General features: G+C 52.7%; 2 protein-coding genes across 7 annotated transcripts in view; one reads left to right on the forward strand and one right to left on the reverse strand.

Annotated features, from left to right (window-relative positions):
• The window catches only part of Neurl1 (neuralized E3 ubiquitin protein ligase 1), a 79,574-nt gene extending 77,210 nt beyond the window's left edge, over positions 1 to 2,364 (forward strand). For all 3 annotated transcript variants that reach the window (XM_075974333.1, XM_075974335.1, XM_075974336.1), the window contains exon 6: positions 297 to 2,364. In XM_075974333.1, coding sequence (XP_075830448.1) covers positions 297 to 535 — 239 coding nt within the window. In that variant the 3' untranslated portion in view covers positions 536 to 2,364. The remainder of the gene's footprint in view (positions 1 to 296) is intronic.
• A 789-nt stretch (positions 2,365 to 3,153) lies between these two features.
• The window catches only part of Sh3pxd2a (SH3 and PX domains 2A), a 206,134-nt gene continuing 191,149 nt past the window's right edge, over positions 3,154 to 18,138 (reverse strand). For all 4 annotated transcript variants that reach the window (XM_075974339.1, XM_075974337.1, XM_075974338.1 and 1 more), the window contains 4 exons: positions 16,795 to 17,129; positions 15,635 to 15,684; positions 12,962 to 13,081; positions 3,154 to 12,182 (listed from right to left, as the gene is read on the reverse strand). In XM_075974339.1, the coding sequence (XP_075830454.1) occupies positions 10,233 to 12,182; positions 12,962 to 13,081; positions 15,635 to 15,684; positions 16,795 to 17,129 (2,455 nt within the window). In that variant the 3' untranslated portion in view covers positions 3,154 to 10,232. The remainder of the gene's footprint in view (positions 12,183 to 12,961; positions 13,082 to 15,634; positions 15,685 to 16,794; positions 17,130 to 18,138) is intronic.

Raw genomic sequence — 18,138 nt, forward strand, 5'->3', positions numbered from 1 at the left:
CTCTGGAAATGTACCCAGGGTTAGTGCAGGAGGCTCATGCCTCAGAAGATTTAGGAAGTCCTTTTTTTTCTCCTTTCCTCCTTTCCTGTCACTGCTCCTCTGGCCCTGGTCTGGGGCTGTGTGGCCGGGGCCTAACTACTGGAACTCAGCTTCTTCCTTTGGGCAGGGAGGTGGGATGCCAGTGTGAACAGCTGGCTTTCCATCGTGGAGGAAGACATGAGCCCAGGATCCCGTTTCTCATAAACCCTAGGCTGGGCTGGGTCACATCCCATTCTGATTGGTGCTTTTGCTCTCAGGGACGGCCCCCAACTCACCTGTGAGCCTGCCCGAGTCACCAGTGACCCCAGGTTTGGGCCAGTGGAGTGACGAGTGCACCATTTGCTATGAACACGCAGTGGACACAGTCATCTACACGTGTGGCCACATGTGCCTCTGCTATGCCTGTGGCCTGCGCCTCAAGAAGGCCCTGCACGCCTGCTGCCCCATCTGCCGCCGCCCCATCAAGGACATCATCAAGACCTACCGCAGCTCCTAGCCCATAGCCCACTGCAGAGCCCACCCACACGCCCACTTCCGCAGACGTCAGCCCAGCAACAGCGAAGGGCGAAGCCAACAGGGTCCCTTCTACGTTTTCAAAACTCTTCTTCCTTTTCCATTAAACATGGGAAACCAAGGTCCCTGGAGGTTTGGGCTGAGAGGGTCTAAGGCAAGGAGTGTGGGGGGGGGCACAAGCAGTACATATGAGTGGAGGGGAGGAGAGAAGGCTACCCCACAATCTCCTCTTTACCCAGGTTTCTGCATGGTGAGGGGCTGAAGCAGAGTCTCAGCTTGCTGCCATCCCTCACGATCTAGGCAGATTTCTAAGCTGTGCTGCCCGTGTGGCACCTGGAGACAGCAAACATGTAGCTTCCCCTGGGCAGCTCAGGAAGAGGCCAGTGGACTCCTCTCACCCTGGACAGATGCAAACTGCATGTCCTGTCTCTTTTTCCTTACCCAGAGTGGGTAAACGGACAGGCTGCAGAAGATTCCAGGTCCTAGGTCCCTGACCTTGTGCCAACCTGCCGCGTTCAGGACCTCTCCTTGCCATAACTTGCACCAATCATCTCACTGGTGCCGTTGCCTAGGGTGCCCTGCAGTGTAGGCTGAGGTGGGCCCTACTGTTGCCAGGGTCTCAAAGAACAGGTCCACAGCCACCCCTAGGGCCTGATCTCCCTCATCTCAGTGCCCGCCTTGGCCTGGGCTGATTCTGCCATCGTATGCCCAGGAGGGACAGGAGCCCTCAGTGGGGTGGGGGTTTCCTGGGCTATGGACAGCCCTTTTCCTTATTTTAATTTATTTATTTATTTGGTTTGTGAGTTTTGTTTGTGGGTTAATTCTAACCTGGGGGCTCTTAAAATGCTACTATTGGGGGGCTCCCCGGTGAAGGGGGCAGCAGAGAGCAGTCACCCAGAATTCCCCAGGCCCTCACACAAGGCTCTTGGGCAGTCCTGCTAATTCTTGGGTGGAACTCCAAGCTGAGGCCTCCCAAGAGGTGGATAAGCCTCTCTTGGATGTTGGACACTGGCATCCACCCGTACCCTTCCTCCCTGGGTAGGAGCTACGTTAGTGTAGTTGGTTCAAGGGCATCTGCTCTCCAGGAGTTTATCTCTATAAAGACATCAAAAGTTCTGGAAGGTTGGGGGAGATTATTGACATATGGGCCAGGGACCAGAATGGAGATCTTTGTTAGAAGGGTGGACCCTGAAGGCTGGGCTCTTAGTCCCGCTAAGCAAGTGTCCACCACTGCTGCTCTCCCTGCCTGCTCAGGGTTACTATGGAGCCTTAGCCTGGGCTCTTCCAGCCCTCGGCCCTCAGATGGCTGGTCTAATACCCTCAGAGATGGCTTCTGCCTTTGACAGGCAGGGTCTGGGGCTCTGTGCTGGCCATTAGCCAGTTCTACGGCTCCGGCCAGAGGTTACCCTCCAAACCACAGCTTCCCCTGTGTAACACTCTTCATGTGGTTCCTGGGAGTTCTTCTGGGGTGTCTCCTAGGGGGGAACGTACTGGGGAAGCATTGAGAGTGGGGTGCCAGGGTGGACATTTGCCTGCACTGCCCTTGTAGGGACCTGGGGAATCTGTGCCACCCTGGGTCTCCTCTCTTTAGTCACTCGGCCTGGTAGACCCTTTCTGTGAAAGCAGGCTGGAGCTGGTAAGTTGCCCCATCCAGTTCGGGGTCATTTGAGAGATGGAGAAAGTCCGAGCACTGGGCTGTCTGGCTGGAGGTGGGAAAAGAAGCCATCGTCCATTCTGCTAGAACAGAGGTAGCACTGCCTCCTTTGTGAACTGGGTCACTGTGTCTGTGAATAAAGGTGATTTTGTACCAGCCTGGGGGCTGTGCTGTGTGTCTGGAGGTGGGGAGGGGACCAGTGTGTGAGCACACCTGAGCAGTTAGGGGTATCAGGGACAGCCCCAGTCACCCCTCCATAACTGTAGTCTAAAGGGCCTATGACAGAGACGCCTCCTTAGAGCCAGGCTTTGGAGCATGGCCTGGGGTTCAGGCAGTGGGGTCCATAATACTAGGCAAGCCTTTTGAGAGACGCCGCTGCTCTTCTGGTGGCCTTGGGACTTTGAGCAGGGGAAACAGAGTTAGGTTGGACACCAAAGGAAGTCATAGGCACACAATGCTGTTTCCTCTCAAGCCAGAGATCCTGTGAGGTGAGTATCGCCACTTAGAGTCTAACAGGGTTACGACAGGTCAACCCTGTGGCTGGGATGGGGAAGAGGTATGCCCCCCCTCCCCGTCTAGACAGTGTTAGAACACATTAGCAGGGCCAGGCCCCAGAGACTTGTGGGATGCCTGCCTACACCCTTCCCCTGGAGGATGCTCTCGCCACCTGATAGCCCGCCTTTGAACTGACCTCAGGTCCATTTCTTTCCTGCTTACTAGAGACCAACACAACTAGGTAAGGACCAGGGACTCCCTTTGGCCACTCCCAGAAAGGGACTTGCAGGTGGGAGGGGCTGGAGGAGTTTGTGGGAGCTGATCTCCCCTCCCTTACCCCCATCCCCTTGAGCCGGTAGATTCTGGAGTCAGCTGCTGTTCGGGCTCATGGGCCTTTTACTAGTCAACTGAATGGGCCTTCTGAAGCCAGAGAGAATCATGATTCTGTTCAGTTAAAAAGGCCAAAAACTTTATTTAGTTTTTAGGGAAATACAAGATGCATGTAAACATAAACAAAATATTACACAAAACAACCCAAATTTTAAAGTCTAGAAGCATCCCAAGACAGGTCATCCCTATAGACCAAAGAATCCCTTCGAAGCGATAAAGGACACCTGGAAAGTGGCAGGTCAAGGGGGTCGTGCCCCTCCCCCACGGACACTGCATGTTTGCGATGAGGCTTATAAAAACAACCCACTGTTAGAATTGTGAGAAACATGGAGATAGATTAGCACCACTAAGGGTCCTGGAGATATGTCAGCACACACACGGACACCAACTGCATCCAATGTCCCTGACTCAGTTTCTCTGCTGAGGTGGGGAGGAAGGGCTCCTGCTGACCCCACTACGCTGGCTGGGGATGAGTGGACACTGCGAGAAGTCCCCATGATTCAGGTGTCCCAGTGACATCTATCTGCTTGCTCCCACTGTACAGTTCACATATCTATGTTGCAAGAGGGGGCACTAACATCTGCCTTCCAGACCTCTCAGTAACTGGGAGGGACACCCATGTCCTCTGTTGGAGCGGACAAGTTGTGAATTTAAGAATGATAACTGTATACCCTTTGAAGTAAACTCGGTGCACCTCAGTAGAAGCCACCAGAAAACAAGTATATGCAGGGATGCTCCTCTGGTCCGATTGGCAACAGGAGGCCAGCTCAGTAGTTAGAATCATAGGTTCTATTAGAGCCTTGGGAATAATGTCCTGTATCACCAAGAAATGAGGTCACCTGCTTCTTGGATAGGCCTGGGCTCTTAAGCTCTAGTATGCGGATGTTGGGTCCCTACTGTGTGCCCTATTATAGTCAATGGCCTCTGATCTGTACAGTCTGACAGTCTGGCCAACTCTGAATTGGACAAAATATATTGGGCAAAAACTACTGGGAATCTGGGAGATGGATTTGTCTTCTGGAAAAGGGCCTCCAAACCCAAACACTGGCTTATGGCTCACGTAAGCTTGTGCCTCTCCCCTAAGACAATCAATGAAAATGGAAGCCCATCTGTGGCCCGGTGAGTGAGTTTTCTCTGGCTGGACTTGTGGCTGGTGAGTGACAAAAATCCCTGTAAACCTGATCTCTTCGTTTCCAAACACGAAGAACTGACTCCTTCCTTCTTCCATAAATAAAGACAGCACAACTCCAAACCCTTGTTCAGCCTTCCCACACCTTCTCTGCCTAAAAGACATCTTCTGGAGCCTCCTCCCAGCGCAGGGACGGTAAGCTCCAGTCACCTCAAACATGGCTACTCATTTGCCAACATGCCTCCCACTAGCTTGCCAACATGCTAGGTCCATCTTTAACATAACACAATCCTCTCAGGCTTCCAAAGACACAGCCCATTGTCCAGCATGAGACCTGGAGTGAGGTAGGGACCTTGGGCATTGGGGACCCTACTCTAAGGCCACTAAGTCCTAGACGGCGATGGCGGAGGGGTACTGACTGTCAAGGTCACTTGAGATTTAGACAGGCTAAGGGAAGAAGTGGTGTCACATGCCTGTCCCTTACAGCCAGGTAGGGGTCAAGGTTCTGGAAAAGAAACCCTCCTGTTCAATCTACAAGCAACGGTGTGCCCACTTTGTGGCTTGGGGGCCCAGATGCACAGAACAAAGCAGTAGTTAAAGGCAGTGCTAAGGCCAAAGGTCACCAACCATGTCCTATGACTGGCTCTGATCATAGAGTTTGCGAAACATAGGGGCATGAGACTGTCCCAAATGGGATTTAGACAAATTCCGAAGGTCCCGAGGAGCTCTCCACACCCCCAGGAAGCACCCTGGGCCTGCAGTGGGAATGGCAGGCGCTGCTGCATGGACATCTACAGGTCCTACAGTCATACCATGAGTAGTTCTCACCTGTCCAGCCCGCCTCTCCTTCAGAACCAAGCCAAGGCCAGCAGCTCTTGGATCCCCTGGGGATTCGCATCCCAAGTACGTGGGTGCACTAATGTAATCACCTCAGCACTCCACACTCAACAGTATCTATTCCATGTGCTCATCTTGGTGCCCGGATGCTGACCTGGGCTGCTTCTGTTAGATCTGCTAATGCCAGTGTGAAGTTTCCAACTAAATAATAAAATAATTACAAAAACAAATTTAAAAGACACATTGCACTCTCCAGCCAGAATCGTGTGAATGACACACATACTTGCTGCCAGAAGCTGTGAGTCCCTTGGGACCTGCCCAATGCCAAGGACTAGTTCAATGGAGACCACCTGCCCTGCATTTATTTTCTCTAACCCCATGCTATTTAGTTCAAGTGGGAAATTACCACCAGTCTCTCTCTCTCACACAATGCACTCAAGTAATAATACCCATGCATGTGGAAATTACCACCACCGTCACACACACATACACACACATACACACAAACATTGCTTTCTCAGCCCTCAAAAAAGTGAGGGAATTTTAATTGGTTAGTGATGTGGACTGCTGTCTTTTCAGAGAGCTGCACAGAGTCTAATGATCAGCTATGCAACCGTATCTATTCCAAGGGAGAGACCCAGAAGGGGCCTGGTCCCTCTCCCTATCTGTAGAGAAATTCACACAAAGGTGGGTCGGAGCAGCAGGCCTACAGTACTACATAGAAGGGACACACCAGCAAGGCTGTGCTTGCTATCCTGGGGAAGGGACTGAGCCCTGGGACTTGTTCCTCACCCCCCACAAAACATCTTATCCTGCCACTTTCCTCACTGCATATGAAGGGGGGGGCTGGTGGTGTGTACCTGTCATGGGGGGTTTCTGTTGTCAGAGGCAGGGCTCATGCCTTTTGCCCAAGTCACTGAGATGAATGGGTGGCCGGGACCAGGCCTACTGCAGGCCTGGAGGAATTGGGTCTTACTGGGTACAAAGGGCTTAAAGCACCCATATCCAAATGAGTTTGCTTACAGCCAGGACTCCTGTCCCTAAGCTGAACTGAGGTTCCATAGTTTTAGAAAGACTCAAACACACATCCAAAGCATCATAGCCCACATATCAGGAGGCTGGGGAGAGAGGACTGCTGGGAATCGCTTCTAGGACGGGTCTCTCTGAGCAGCTGGCGGCAAACGGAGAATGAAACAGGAGTCTTGGCTGTCCTCATTCTGCTCTGGGGACTGGGCTCAAGAGGTCAAGAGCACCACGCCACTTCCCCAGACCCCTTTCTTCTAGTGTCCTCTGGTGGCTACCCCTCTCTTCATGCCAGGGACATGGGGAGGAGATAGACAGTTGGCCCGCCAATCAAATTCACGGTCTGCCCATGTGCTCCACAGTACGACTCTCCCCAGTAGACCCTCCCATTTTCCGCAGATGCAACAGGGTCTCCCCCCCACTCTGTCCCACATCCCTCTTGGTAATATTGCACTTTTTTTCTGTCTCAGATTGTTTTCATTTTCCATTGAGAATGCAAAGTATTTGGAGGGAACTGGGGAAGTGAGTAACCTTAAAGAAATTATATATTAGTCAAACGCAGGAGAAGCAGGGGTGACTTCACCCGCTCCCCCTCCTAAAAACAGACACTGCAACTTAAATAGCGCTATGCCTACTCTGCAAGTACTAGTCATATGAAAATAATGTTTGGCTGAGATTCCCTCGTCTCTTAGACGATAAAAGTAGTAACATGCCTCGCTGAGGAAAGCAATGGGTATAAATGCCAGTAAAATACGCGGCTCTAACATCTCAAAGTGGCTACAATGATTCTATATAATGCCTTCGTCCATTTAGGAGTGAGAAAGAGGAACCCTTGGGACCAGGCTGGGGTGGAAGGGTTGAGGCCTTGCAAAGAGAACCCGGGCTGTGAAGGGGGCCCCGGGGTAGACAGGAACCGATTGCTGATGGAACCCCCTCCCCCTGCTCCCTCTTGTTGCTCCCCTGTGAGAACACAGAGGAGCCAGGCAGTGTAGCCAGGCCTACGAGTGACAAAGAAGGGGAACATTGGAAGGCTTTTCCTCCACCCTTGTCATAGAGAAGGGTCTTTAGACTGAAAGGAAAACAAAGCACCAGACGACGCATCTTCGGGCATTATATAAACTCAATAATGACCTCAGAAGGGCTCATTAGGATTAAAGTTGCAGTATACAGCAATCAGATGTCATCTCGCATTGTCAGTTCTAACTAATGGAAACTGGCTTTGGACAGTGCTGAGATTCCACTTTTTTTTAAATCTTTTTTTTCTTTTTCTTTTTTTTGCCTTTCGTCCCATCTGGTTTCGCTCCTAATGGGACAGAGCCCCGGGCCCTTCCCTCCTCCACTGCTGCCACGGTCCGTCCGATATCACAAAGCAGCTCGTTAGCTCTAGGAAAAGGCCTTGTCTGGGCAGGGCTAGGAACCAGAACACAAGGCCTGGCACCCCTGGCCATGTCAGAAGGCCTGGCATGCACCCTTCTTGTTTCAAGTATTCTTTGGGCTTGCAGGGTTTGTGCTGTGCCTTAACGGGCTGGTGGTGAGGGACCTTGGCTATCACGATTTGTTGACCAAGTCTACGTACTGACACTAGGTGGCAACATTCCCTACTTTTCCCAGACGCCTGAGCAACTCCCAGCCATCCCTGGGGCTGGATGTTACAATGTAAACACAATGACCACACTATGAACTAAAAGGAGAGGAGAGGAACGGGGGATTAAATGCAGTGGGAAAACCTGACATTAATTGGGTGATTTGGGGAAAGTCATTTCCTGTCCTGGAGCTGGAGAAACAAGAAGGGATGGGAGGGACTGACCTCTAAGGTCCCTTCCAGTCCTGCTTTGAAAGAGTCTACGATTTCAGGACCCTGGGATTTGGGAGAGGGTCTCTGGGTGCAGAGTCGGGCAGGGAGGGTGGGAAAGGCAGGCTCTGGGGATCTCGGTGGTCCAGTCCAGCTGAGATGCTCTGTGCCTGGCTGGTGCACTAACCATGGAGCTGGCTCAATGCAGACATCCGAGGAGCGAGGCTGTGGGCCATCCCCCTGGCAGACAGCTGTGTGGAAGGTCCTTTCACCTGACAGTCACTCTACTTTAAAATTTTATTTTAAATAGTCATAAATTACTTTTTCTTCTTTTAATAAATATGTGCTGTTTTAAATGAGAAGAGTATATACTGCATCTTTAAGTAATGCACTTTGCTCTCCGGGTTTTCTTTCCATTTCACCTCATTTAAAGTGCATTAATTAAGAAATAATGAACCACTTCTTTATCATTATTGTTCAAAAAGTACAAACAATATATCATGAAGACACTAACCACTACCATTAGTACTGCAACCTAGCAGATTAACTCAACATCCCGCTCTATTTAATACTGTCCAGCAGAAGAAAATAACTAATTTCAATTTTAAACAAACTCATGAACACAGAAAAGGAAATAGAACAATGTCACCACGGGCTTTTGACAAAGGAGGCTAGCGGTTTGCATCCGCATATGGGAGGGACATGGACTTGGGAATCCAGGAGGTTAGGGTTGGGAGCTGAAGGCAGACCTGCCTGGGAGGAGGGGTGAGGGGCGTTCTTCCTCCCACGTCTGTCGGAACCGGCAGCCCTTGGTCAGGAAGATGCTGGCAGCTCAGCCAGAAACTGTGAGGCAGGATCTGTCCCAAATCAAAGGCACATGTGGAATCCGCTCCCATCATGAGGGGAGTTCTTGGAAGAAGCCCACTGGGCTTCTCTCTGGAGGGTCCCCCCTGAAATGTCAATCGTTAAATCACAACCCAAAGCGACAGAGGACCGCCGCGAACTCCATTCTTTGCTTCTCTGTTCCCTGGGGCACTGCCCCCTGGGAAGACAGGGTTAGTTCCTGGCTTCGAAGTCTTCCATCCTCTTGGGCACCTGTAGCATTGCCAGCAGGCTAAGGGGCACAGCAGGCGGGGGCGGGGGGTGTCTGCTCCAGGCTGACTCAGCCAGGGTCCTTTCTGCCCAGGGTTGGTGGTGACTTCTCCACAGTAAGGCTTTTTGTGGGCCCTGCCCAGGCTGGAGAAAGTGTGCAGCAGGCAGAGTAGTCACCCAGCAGCCTGGCTTCTGATGATGCCCCCTTCCCTCTTGGGCAGCGACCTGAACACTTTCACGGAGCCCAGGACCTGGCTTTACCCAGTGTCGGATTCCCTGGTGAGCTGCCATGCTAGGGCTCTGTGCACACAGTGGAAACCTAAACAAACAACTTGGCATATGGAAAGGCAAAAACGTTAAACCAAAATCAAAATTAAACATCCCTCCATGGAATTCAACAGAAAACTCCACCCACCCCTACTCCCTCTCCTATGTGAGGAGGGCCCCTTTGGGCCCCCAAACAACTTCTAAAATAAACCCCAAAACCAAACGCTGATTTATAACCTCCAAACCAATAACCCCTTCCCAAACATGCACAAGGAACCGCCTACCCGGAAATCCTCGAGCAATTCTAGGTTATGAGGAGCCTGGCACCGCCCACTCTCTAGGTCAACTCCCACCGTGTCCTCCATGCGCCCCGAGGAGGGCAGGCTCTCTTTGCAAGGCCAGGTCAGCCAGGAAAGGCAGGCAGTCCTTGTTGGCATCTGGGAACTCGTAACTACCAAACAGGCTGTGGCCTGGCCCCAGAAAGGACTGAGCTCTGAGGAGACACGGCTAAGCCCCAGAGCTGGTGGTCTTCCAGACACCCAGCAGCGGCTGGTGGACGAGAAACCAACACAATGCTAAACACATCTATAACACAAGGGTGGCTTCCAGAGGCAAGAAGCCAGCCACTGAGGTGGCTGAGCAGGGGCAGCACCCTGGACACACCTCACGACATCTCTTCCAGATCTTGTACAGCAAAGGCGCGATTGGGCTTTCCCATTCGGCCTGTACTAGTCGGCATAAGGTCCATCAGCAAAGTCACCAGTGTGTGTGCAGGGGTTCCGGGCCCAGGACAACCCTGCTATTCCCTTTCTCCTACTAAGTGTGTGCACCCGTCACACCCTCCCTTCCAGCTGGAGGGTGTCTTGGGGGGGGGTCACATATTCTGTAGGGTTCAATGTCGGCATCCCCCTCCCCCTCCCATTGTCCTTCCCCTTGTCTGCAGGCCGCCACTTTTCCAGCGGCAGCCAGAGCAGCACTGAGTCTGGAAGGACCCGGTGCTGCTAGTTCTTCTTCTCAAGGTAGTTGGAGGGTACCCAGCCCTTGAAGGGCTTCACCTCATCCAGGATCTGGCAGTACCACCAACCATTGGGGTTCCTCTCCAGCACCTCCATGGAAACCCCCTCTTGGAAGCCAGCCGTCTCCTCATCCCCCTCATAGTCTGCAATAGAGATGTACACATCTTTGAGGTTATTGTGGATGAACTGAGACTTCTCAATAGGCTTAGGATGCACGGGGGAGACGGGGATGCCGTTACGTTGGGTAGGCAGGAGGGGTGATTCTGAGCCCTGGCTGGCAGCCCGCTCTGCCAAGCGGCCCTTGGCCTCAGCAGCTGCTGACCGTGCAGTACTAAAGGAGGAGTTCCTGCGGACACCTCTGAGGCTGTCAGTGGCCGTTAGCGACTCATTCCTCCGCAGGGCACAGGACAGGTTGTTGTCCTTGGGTGGTGGAGACACAAACACGGACTGGGGCCTGACTGCCACCTGCCGCACACCGTTCCGCATCTTCACCGCTACAGTGCCTGAGGTCTTGCCGAACCCCCCAGGAGGCTTAGAGGGGATGGGTGGGGTGACCCTCTTGCTCTGGTTCACAGTGTTCAGCGCTTGCACCCGCTTCTCGATCTTCTCCAGACTGTCCGACTTGCCCTCGCTCTGAGTGCTCTTGACTGTGTCAGGGTCTTTGCCAGCGATGTCAGACTGCTGGTTCTCCTCTGGCACCAAATAGTGGGAGGGAGCCCAGCCTTCTAGCTCCCCAAACCTCACATACCACCATCCGCTTTCTGCCTTTTCTAACACGTGCACCTCAGCGCCCGCCGGGAAGCTGATCTCGGAGTCCTGGACCTTCTGATAGGCACTGCAGGTCACGTAGGCGGTGCCTTGCCCTTCCCATTCCTTCTTGGGAACACATGGGGGAGTGGTGGCTGGGAGCGGAATCACATCAGCAGAGCCTCTCCTGGACTCGGAAGCTGACTGGGGGGGCAGCTCTGAGTCCTCACTCCTAGAGCCCTTGAGGCCCCCCCGGAGCTGGCCTGTGGGCCTCAGCTGGCGCCGTAAGGAGCGAATGTCCATCTTTTCCTGGCTTTGAGATTCGGCTCGGTTCAGGACTGGCTTTGGTCGGACTGATGGCTTGGCTCGGGCACAGGAGGCCAGCCCGACCTTCACATCGGCATCTTTCTTGGTCCCGACCTTGGGGGTGCCACGGATGCCCGCATCTGAGGCAGAGCGTGGCTTTGTGTCACTACTGTTCTTGGACAAGGAGGAAGAGGAGGAAGAGGAGGAGGAACAGGTGGTGTTGATGGTGATGGAAGAGGAGAAGGAGACGTTGGACTGGTTTTTCGCCAGTTCTGTCTGGGCATTCTTCTCTGCCTTGAGCTTCAGGAGTGATGATGATTTGGGAGAATCTGATTTAGGGGAATTTTTCATGGCAAGAGACAATGAGGAGCTTCCAGGGGAGTCACTGTCCCCAGAGGAGCCTCTGGCAGACATGGTATCTTCTGTGTAGGGCCTGAAGCCCTCATTCTCATAGATCGTCTCTTCTTCTAGGGCCACATCCTCAGAAGACTCGCCCACCTTGAAGCGGGCCCGCTGCAGGGAGGAGGCAGGTGAGGGCCTTCGGGGCTGGGCAGGACGCCTGTCCCCTGCGCCTCTGTCCTCCGTAGGCTCTTCACTCAGCTCAGGCTCTGAGTCAGAACCAAAGGCCGGGATGTCATACTCAGGTTCCTCATACTTAAGCTTCAGCGGGGAGTCCTGGCTCTCACAGGCACCCACAGGATTCTCCTCGGTCTCCTTAGGTTTGCTTGGGGGTGCAGGTGGGGGCACCTTGGGCCGGGTCAGAGTACTGGTTCGGCGGCTCAGGTTAGGCTTCTTGCGTTTATCAATGTATGAGGCGGGGGCCCAGCCCTCTTTCTCCCCAATTTGCACGTACCACCAGCCACCTGAGTTTTTATCAATGACCTGAGGGCAAGAGAGGCAGGCCAGTGAGTTGCAGGGGTCTCTGGGTCCCTATAATGTCCCTCTCAGCCTATTTTATAGACACAGCCCTTGAATACATGGCTCACGACCTATGGCAGTCAATGGCAGGCTAGATTCAAACCCTGGTCCTGGTTGTGAGGCTCCCTAAGTCTGTGCCAGTAACTTCTGGAGCTCTAGGCCTCCATGACACCCCCAAATCCACTACATTGCTCCTAGACCTATAAAAGCCAACCTGAGAAGAACCTGTATGTATAAAGAATCAGTGTTCCATTGTTCCCATCCTCCACCCACACCCAATACCACTCGAAAGGGCCTCTTGGGGACAGGCATAAATCAGACTGGGAGGTATAGGCCCGAGACCAGATCTTCCTTGCAGAGCATCATCTCAATGTCCATAAAAACTAACAAAATCTCATTAGGAGTTCTTGGGTTGGTGTACAATATTGTCCTCTGATCTCCAAGTGCGTGTGTGGCGTGCATGTGTGTGTGCGTCCATCCCCCCAAATAAAACATTCCCGATGAAGCAAACTGCTCCCTCTGTTCCTAAAGCTCACACACTTTCAGCAGCGCTTCATATGGAGGCTCTTCGCGCTCAGTCAAGTGAGGGGCAGAAACCCAAGTCTTGGGCTCTAGCCTTGGTTGTGTACCCATGGCCGGGAGGCTCATTTCTGGATCTGTCCTGCCTGACCCTCAGAAATTGACCTTGCCAATAAGACATACAATAAAGTGTGAAACAAGTCCTTGGTCAAAAGGAGGCTCACCTCAGCTTTCTGTCCACCACGAAAGCTGATCCCGTCAGAAATGCAAGACTGGAATTCAGCAATGGTGTAGTATTCTACCTCAACAGAAGGGGGCTCTGGTGGCTTTGGCAGCTGGAACCCCTAAAGTAGAAACAATCAGTGAGCAAATGCAGTTAATCAGAGCAGTGAGTACCAAGGCCGGAAACTGGTGCCCATTGGCTCCAGGTGCTTGTGGCCATCACTGTCAGCTGGATAGCACTGGCTTTGAAGGCAGCTGTCACTTAGGCTTCAGCTCCCCGCCCCCCCAGGAGGTGTCTCTTGGGATGCTCACTAGAAAGGCCTCAATAGTTGGGCCCCAAGGTGCAAAGGAAGAGACAGAACAATCACTCTAGAAAAGCAGGGAAACCTCCATTTTATACATCTAAGGGTGGCTCCTAAGCCAAGGGGGGCGCTGATGGAGAAGAGGGTGAGGGAGCCAACAATCCCCAGGATAGTGAAGTAGGAGTACAGAGAAGGAGTCTTTGGGAGGGGGGTTAGCCTGTTGATGCCCTGAGCAGAATGCAGAGTTCTGTTTCAGTAAGCAGGCAGATTATTCCAGAACTCCTATATGCCTTTTCGATGCCGGCACACATCTTTTCTCATGGTGGCATTTAAGGACACTTAGAACACTTAGCCCACTTTTTTTTTCCTCTGCACCTAATGGGTGCTGCTCTCAGGCAGCCAGCGTAAGCCGCGTGGAAAGCCAGCTTGGCAGACGCTAACCACAAAGGGATGTACACTCTGCCTTATACTAAAGGGTAAACAGAAAGACGCTGAAAAGACTGGGGGGAGGGCAGCCATGGTGCAGAAGGCAGACCTAGAAGATGCAACTACTCCGAGCTTCAGTTTCCTCTTCTGTAAAACAGAACTAAGAATGGGATTCTGAAGATTACCCATATAATGCAGTAACTTCCGGTCCAGGGAGGTGGGGTGCAGGAATAGCTAAACAAAGCTGGAGGTCAGCACCCCTGGAACCCTGTTTCTTTCTTTACCCTTCAAGGCTCAGCTACCTCTGTCACTATGAGGGAGGGATGGGAGAAAGATGGTTTAGGAGGGGAGAGAATCAGCCAACTTTCTCTGCCCCCGTGACTGGATGTACAGCCACACGTGGAAGCTGGCTCGGTCAGCCATGCCTCAGCCCTCCCGTACCCGGACAGGGTGGGATTCAGCTCAGTTAACTGGCACCAGCATCCCTCCCTCAGCAAGCTTGCATTTGTACGTGGTGAAGGAATGAGTCTGCCCTTGCCAAAGTCAAGGCTGCCTGAAAATAATTAGCTGGGGCTCAAATAAAAAGGAGAAACGGAGAATCCATTGCGCAGTTGCAAAAACTCCAGGATTAAAAAAAGAGAAATTTCAGAGGGGCTCATGGCTAGGTCACAAAATACTCATGGCCAGAGGGCACATCCTCCCATGTAGGAAGGGCCTCCAATGCCCACGAATGGGCAGATGCCACTGCAGTAACATGCAGCCAGTTGTGATGTAGGGATCTGTCCCGTGTAGAGTAACCAGATAGTGCCACCCAACAGTCACAAAGGAAAGGGAAACCCGAATGCTAGTCCTAAAATCCACCATTGCATCCCATCCTCGTGACGGACCTAGGAGGTGGCCAGTACTGTTCACTCTCGATAAAGCAAACTGAGGACTTTGGAGGGTAGGTGATCTGCAAAGGGTCTTTCTTTGTTCCTGTGTCAGAAATGCAATCTATGCCAGGCTCCAATTTCCCCTTCCAGGTACGCTAGGGACGGTCCCTAGAAGTCTCGTGCATGCTAAGCAAGCACTCTGCTACGGAGCTGGAGCTACACCGTAGACCCGCAGCTCGCCTTCCATTGCATCCAGCCGACCCCACCCCACTCCCTCACCCCTAACAGGCCTTTGTTTAGGATTCTTAGCCTGTCACCAACGTTACTGCTTCCCAAGCTCCCGCTTACACATCTCCCTGCCTGAGACGGCAGTCGCTGGGAAACTCCACCCACTCAAGAACCAAGGACCTCACAGTGTCCACTTTCCATGAGCCAGGTCTGGCGGTTCATGCTCCTTCCTGGAGGATAGCACTGGTCTACCCCTTGCCCTTTAGGCTGTCGAGCTCACCACCATCACTGGGCAGTCCTGGGAGAGCTGTAAGGCTTCTGGGCCATCGTGGCCAGCAGCCCCGTTTCTAGGCCCTGGCAATGCCCTACTGGACACTCCTGCTGGCCAGTCTAAATGTTTATGTCTGCCAGTGCAGTGGCTGGGATGGATTTATTTAGCTTTGGAGTGCAGTGCATTTCCCATTAAAAACTGTCTGGCTATGCTCCAGGGAGGCTTGGGATCTGCAGGCTTCTGCCCCTGTCCCCAGCCCTGCAAAGACAGAAACCCAACAGGGTCCCCAGGCTCTGCTTCAGAAAGGTGGGTGTGGGTCACCCCAGAGAAGGCATGAAGAGACAGTTCACATACTAAGTAAGGGTGCGGGTCACCCCAGAGAGGACATGAAGAGACAGTCCACATACTAAGTAAGGGTGTGGGTCACCCCCCCCCCCAAGAGAAGGCATGAAGAGGCAGTCCACATACTAAGTAAGGGTGCAGGTCACCCCAGAGAAGGCATGAAGAAACAGTCCACATACTAAATAAGAGGGTGCGGGTCACCCCAGAGAGGACATGAAGAGACAGTTCACATACCAGGCTGGACTCTCTGCGCGGGGGCGGCCTTGTCCTCAGGTTTGGGGAGCCTGGAAGAAAAGCCACAGCTTTAAGAACCCCAGTGGACAATAGTGCCTACACCTGCTGCCTTCCCTGATGGGATCCACTCTGGATACTTGAAACGTCAGTTATTAAAGACCCTGTATTCTAAGTCACTGTAGCAATGATGGGACCTTTAGGCTTCTTTGCCTGTTCTTCAGAAGGACCCACACAACCCTGCCCCCAAACAACAGGTACACCAATCTACAGGTGCCGCAGGCAGGCAGTTTTCAAGGTAAAAGGCTGCATGGATTTATGAGATTTTTTTCAGCAGAAGCGGGAACTACATCTCTGTTTTGTTCATTACTCCTAAGTTCTCTGAAGGCAGCACAAGGCTAGACCAAAGTCCTGCCTAGTAAAGGCTTCTCCACGCGCCAGAGTGCTGACAATCAAGAGCTATGTATTAAACAAACAAACAAACAAAACAACAGAACCCAAACCCAAACCAGTTTCCTCCAGATTACTGGGCTGGACACAAACAGAAATTGTGTCACCCCTGCCCCCCATAATATCAAAGGCATTTCTGGGCCAGAGGTGTGTGCAGGGGTGAGGACAGACAGACTTTAGTAATTTATTGTGAATGCAGGTGGGGGATGGGCATGTGTGCCACAGCTTAGGGAGTCAGTTCTCTCCTTCCCCCAATGGCTGTCCCAGGGATTGACTCAGATTAGACTTGAGTAGCAATCACCCTTACACAGAGCCATCTTGCCAGCCCTCCTCCACATCTTTTGCCCCACAAAGCAGGCCCGCACAGAGGATCACAAACTCGGGGCCTGTGGGCTTGTTAAATTGGCTCTACACCGATTATCTAGCCTTGGAGTCTGTTCGACTGCTAAAGATTCATCCCTAGTGAGGGGGAGGTAGCAGCCTGTTTTCTCCTGCCATGCACCTGCAGCAGCTTGCAGGAACACAGCCAGTCACACCCCCTGGCCCTTTCCACTCCTGTGACCAGCATGGGGCCCGCTGACAATCAGAGGCCAGACTGTCGCTCCGGGTGAAAATGACACGGAGGTCCCAGGTAGCGCCTGGATTCCGCTGCACCTATGCCCTCCCACTCTGTAGGAGCTCTTTGGGAGGACCAGGGGCCTTCAGCTGCTTACTGATCTGAGCCCTCTGAGGGGCGATCCTGGCCACGGCTGGGGAGCCCTGGGCCAGCTTCGATGTGGTCCTCTCGGGGACACCCAAGGCGCTGCCGTTAGAGGCGTTGCAAAGGATGGGCAGGCTGATTTCCTTCTTGGTGATGGGGGCTTCCGGTCCCTCGCCGTCAGCTGGAACTTCCTTGTCCCCAGATGCCTTCTTGTTGAGTAGGTTGCTGATCTCCATGATGTTTCCGATGATCTCCACGGGACCCGCCAGGTTCTTCTTCCGGCTTGGCAGCTCATCCTTGGCCTTCTTCAGATAGGATGCTGGCGCCCAGCCCTCTTTGCCTAGATATCTGTGAGAGAAAGGACCACGCCGTCATTAAAGCCCTCGTATCTGTCTTCCCCTTCTGCTCCCAGGCCTCAGTCTCGGTTTGACCTCCTAGCAGGGCCTTTTCTCTCAGGATCTGCTAGAGGCTTGGCAGTTCCGCTAATCCAGAGGGAACCAGAGCTGGGGTCCATGGGAAAGATACTGGACACTGAGCTATTGCCCTCAGGCAAATATAGGACCTCATATATGACCCAAGATGCTGGGGGTAATTCCAGAGAGAAGAGTGATATGTGGATGTGGCATGGACCATCCTGTTCCCCACAGGAAGGGAGCAGACTAGAGCAGAAAGCGGCACACGCAAAGGATGTTTCTCGCCCAGTTAACTTGTTTCTCTAAGAGTTCAACTTTTCCTGTAAGACAAAGGGATGCAGCAGCTTGTCAAGTAGATCTAGAAGGATGGATGGATACCTTGAGACCAAAGGAGGATATCTATAAAGACTACTGTTGAGGGTGGTGACGCATGCCCAGCAGTCAGAAGGATGAGGCAGGAGGATCGGAGGCTCTAGGACGAATCAGGGAAAGCAACCATTTTGGGATTGGATTTAAGGCCTGCGCCACACCTCAACCTTGGCCGGTGAAGCGTTTCTCTCTGCGTTGGTCAGCAGTTCGTGCAGACTCACAACCGGTTTCAACCATCTTAATGCTAAGAATAACTGACTACTGAATATTCTGCCCTCAATGGGATATCCATATCATCCCCTCCCACCCTCCTTCTCAGGGGACATCACGGAAGAGGGGGTGGAAAGAATACTGAGCCGGAGGGTGAGGAGGAATGCTGGGAAATGCTGTTTTCTGGACTCGACAAGGCTACCGCACCTAGGAACTCACAGTAGCTACAGTTACCTGTCCGAGACAGATCAACAGGACAGCACTGATGGGACCCAGTGGATTACACGTGCGCACACACACACACACACAAGAAGAGAGAGGACATGGAGAGAGGAATGGGGAGTGCTGGGGGTGCCTGCGGGGAG

Source organism: Microtus pennsylvanicus, chromosome 5 (genome assembly GCF_037038515.1).
Source record: "Microtus pennsylvanicus isolate mMicPen1 chromosome 5, mMicPen1.hap1, whole genome shotgun sequence".
In the NCBI taxonomy this organism is placed as follows: domain Eukaryota; kingdom Metazoa; phylum Chordata; class Mammalia; order Rodentia; family Cricetidae; genus Microtus; species Microtus pennsylvanicus.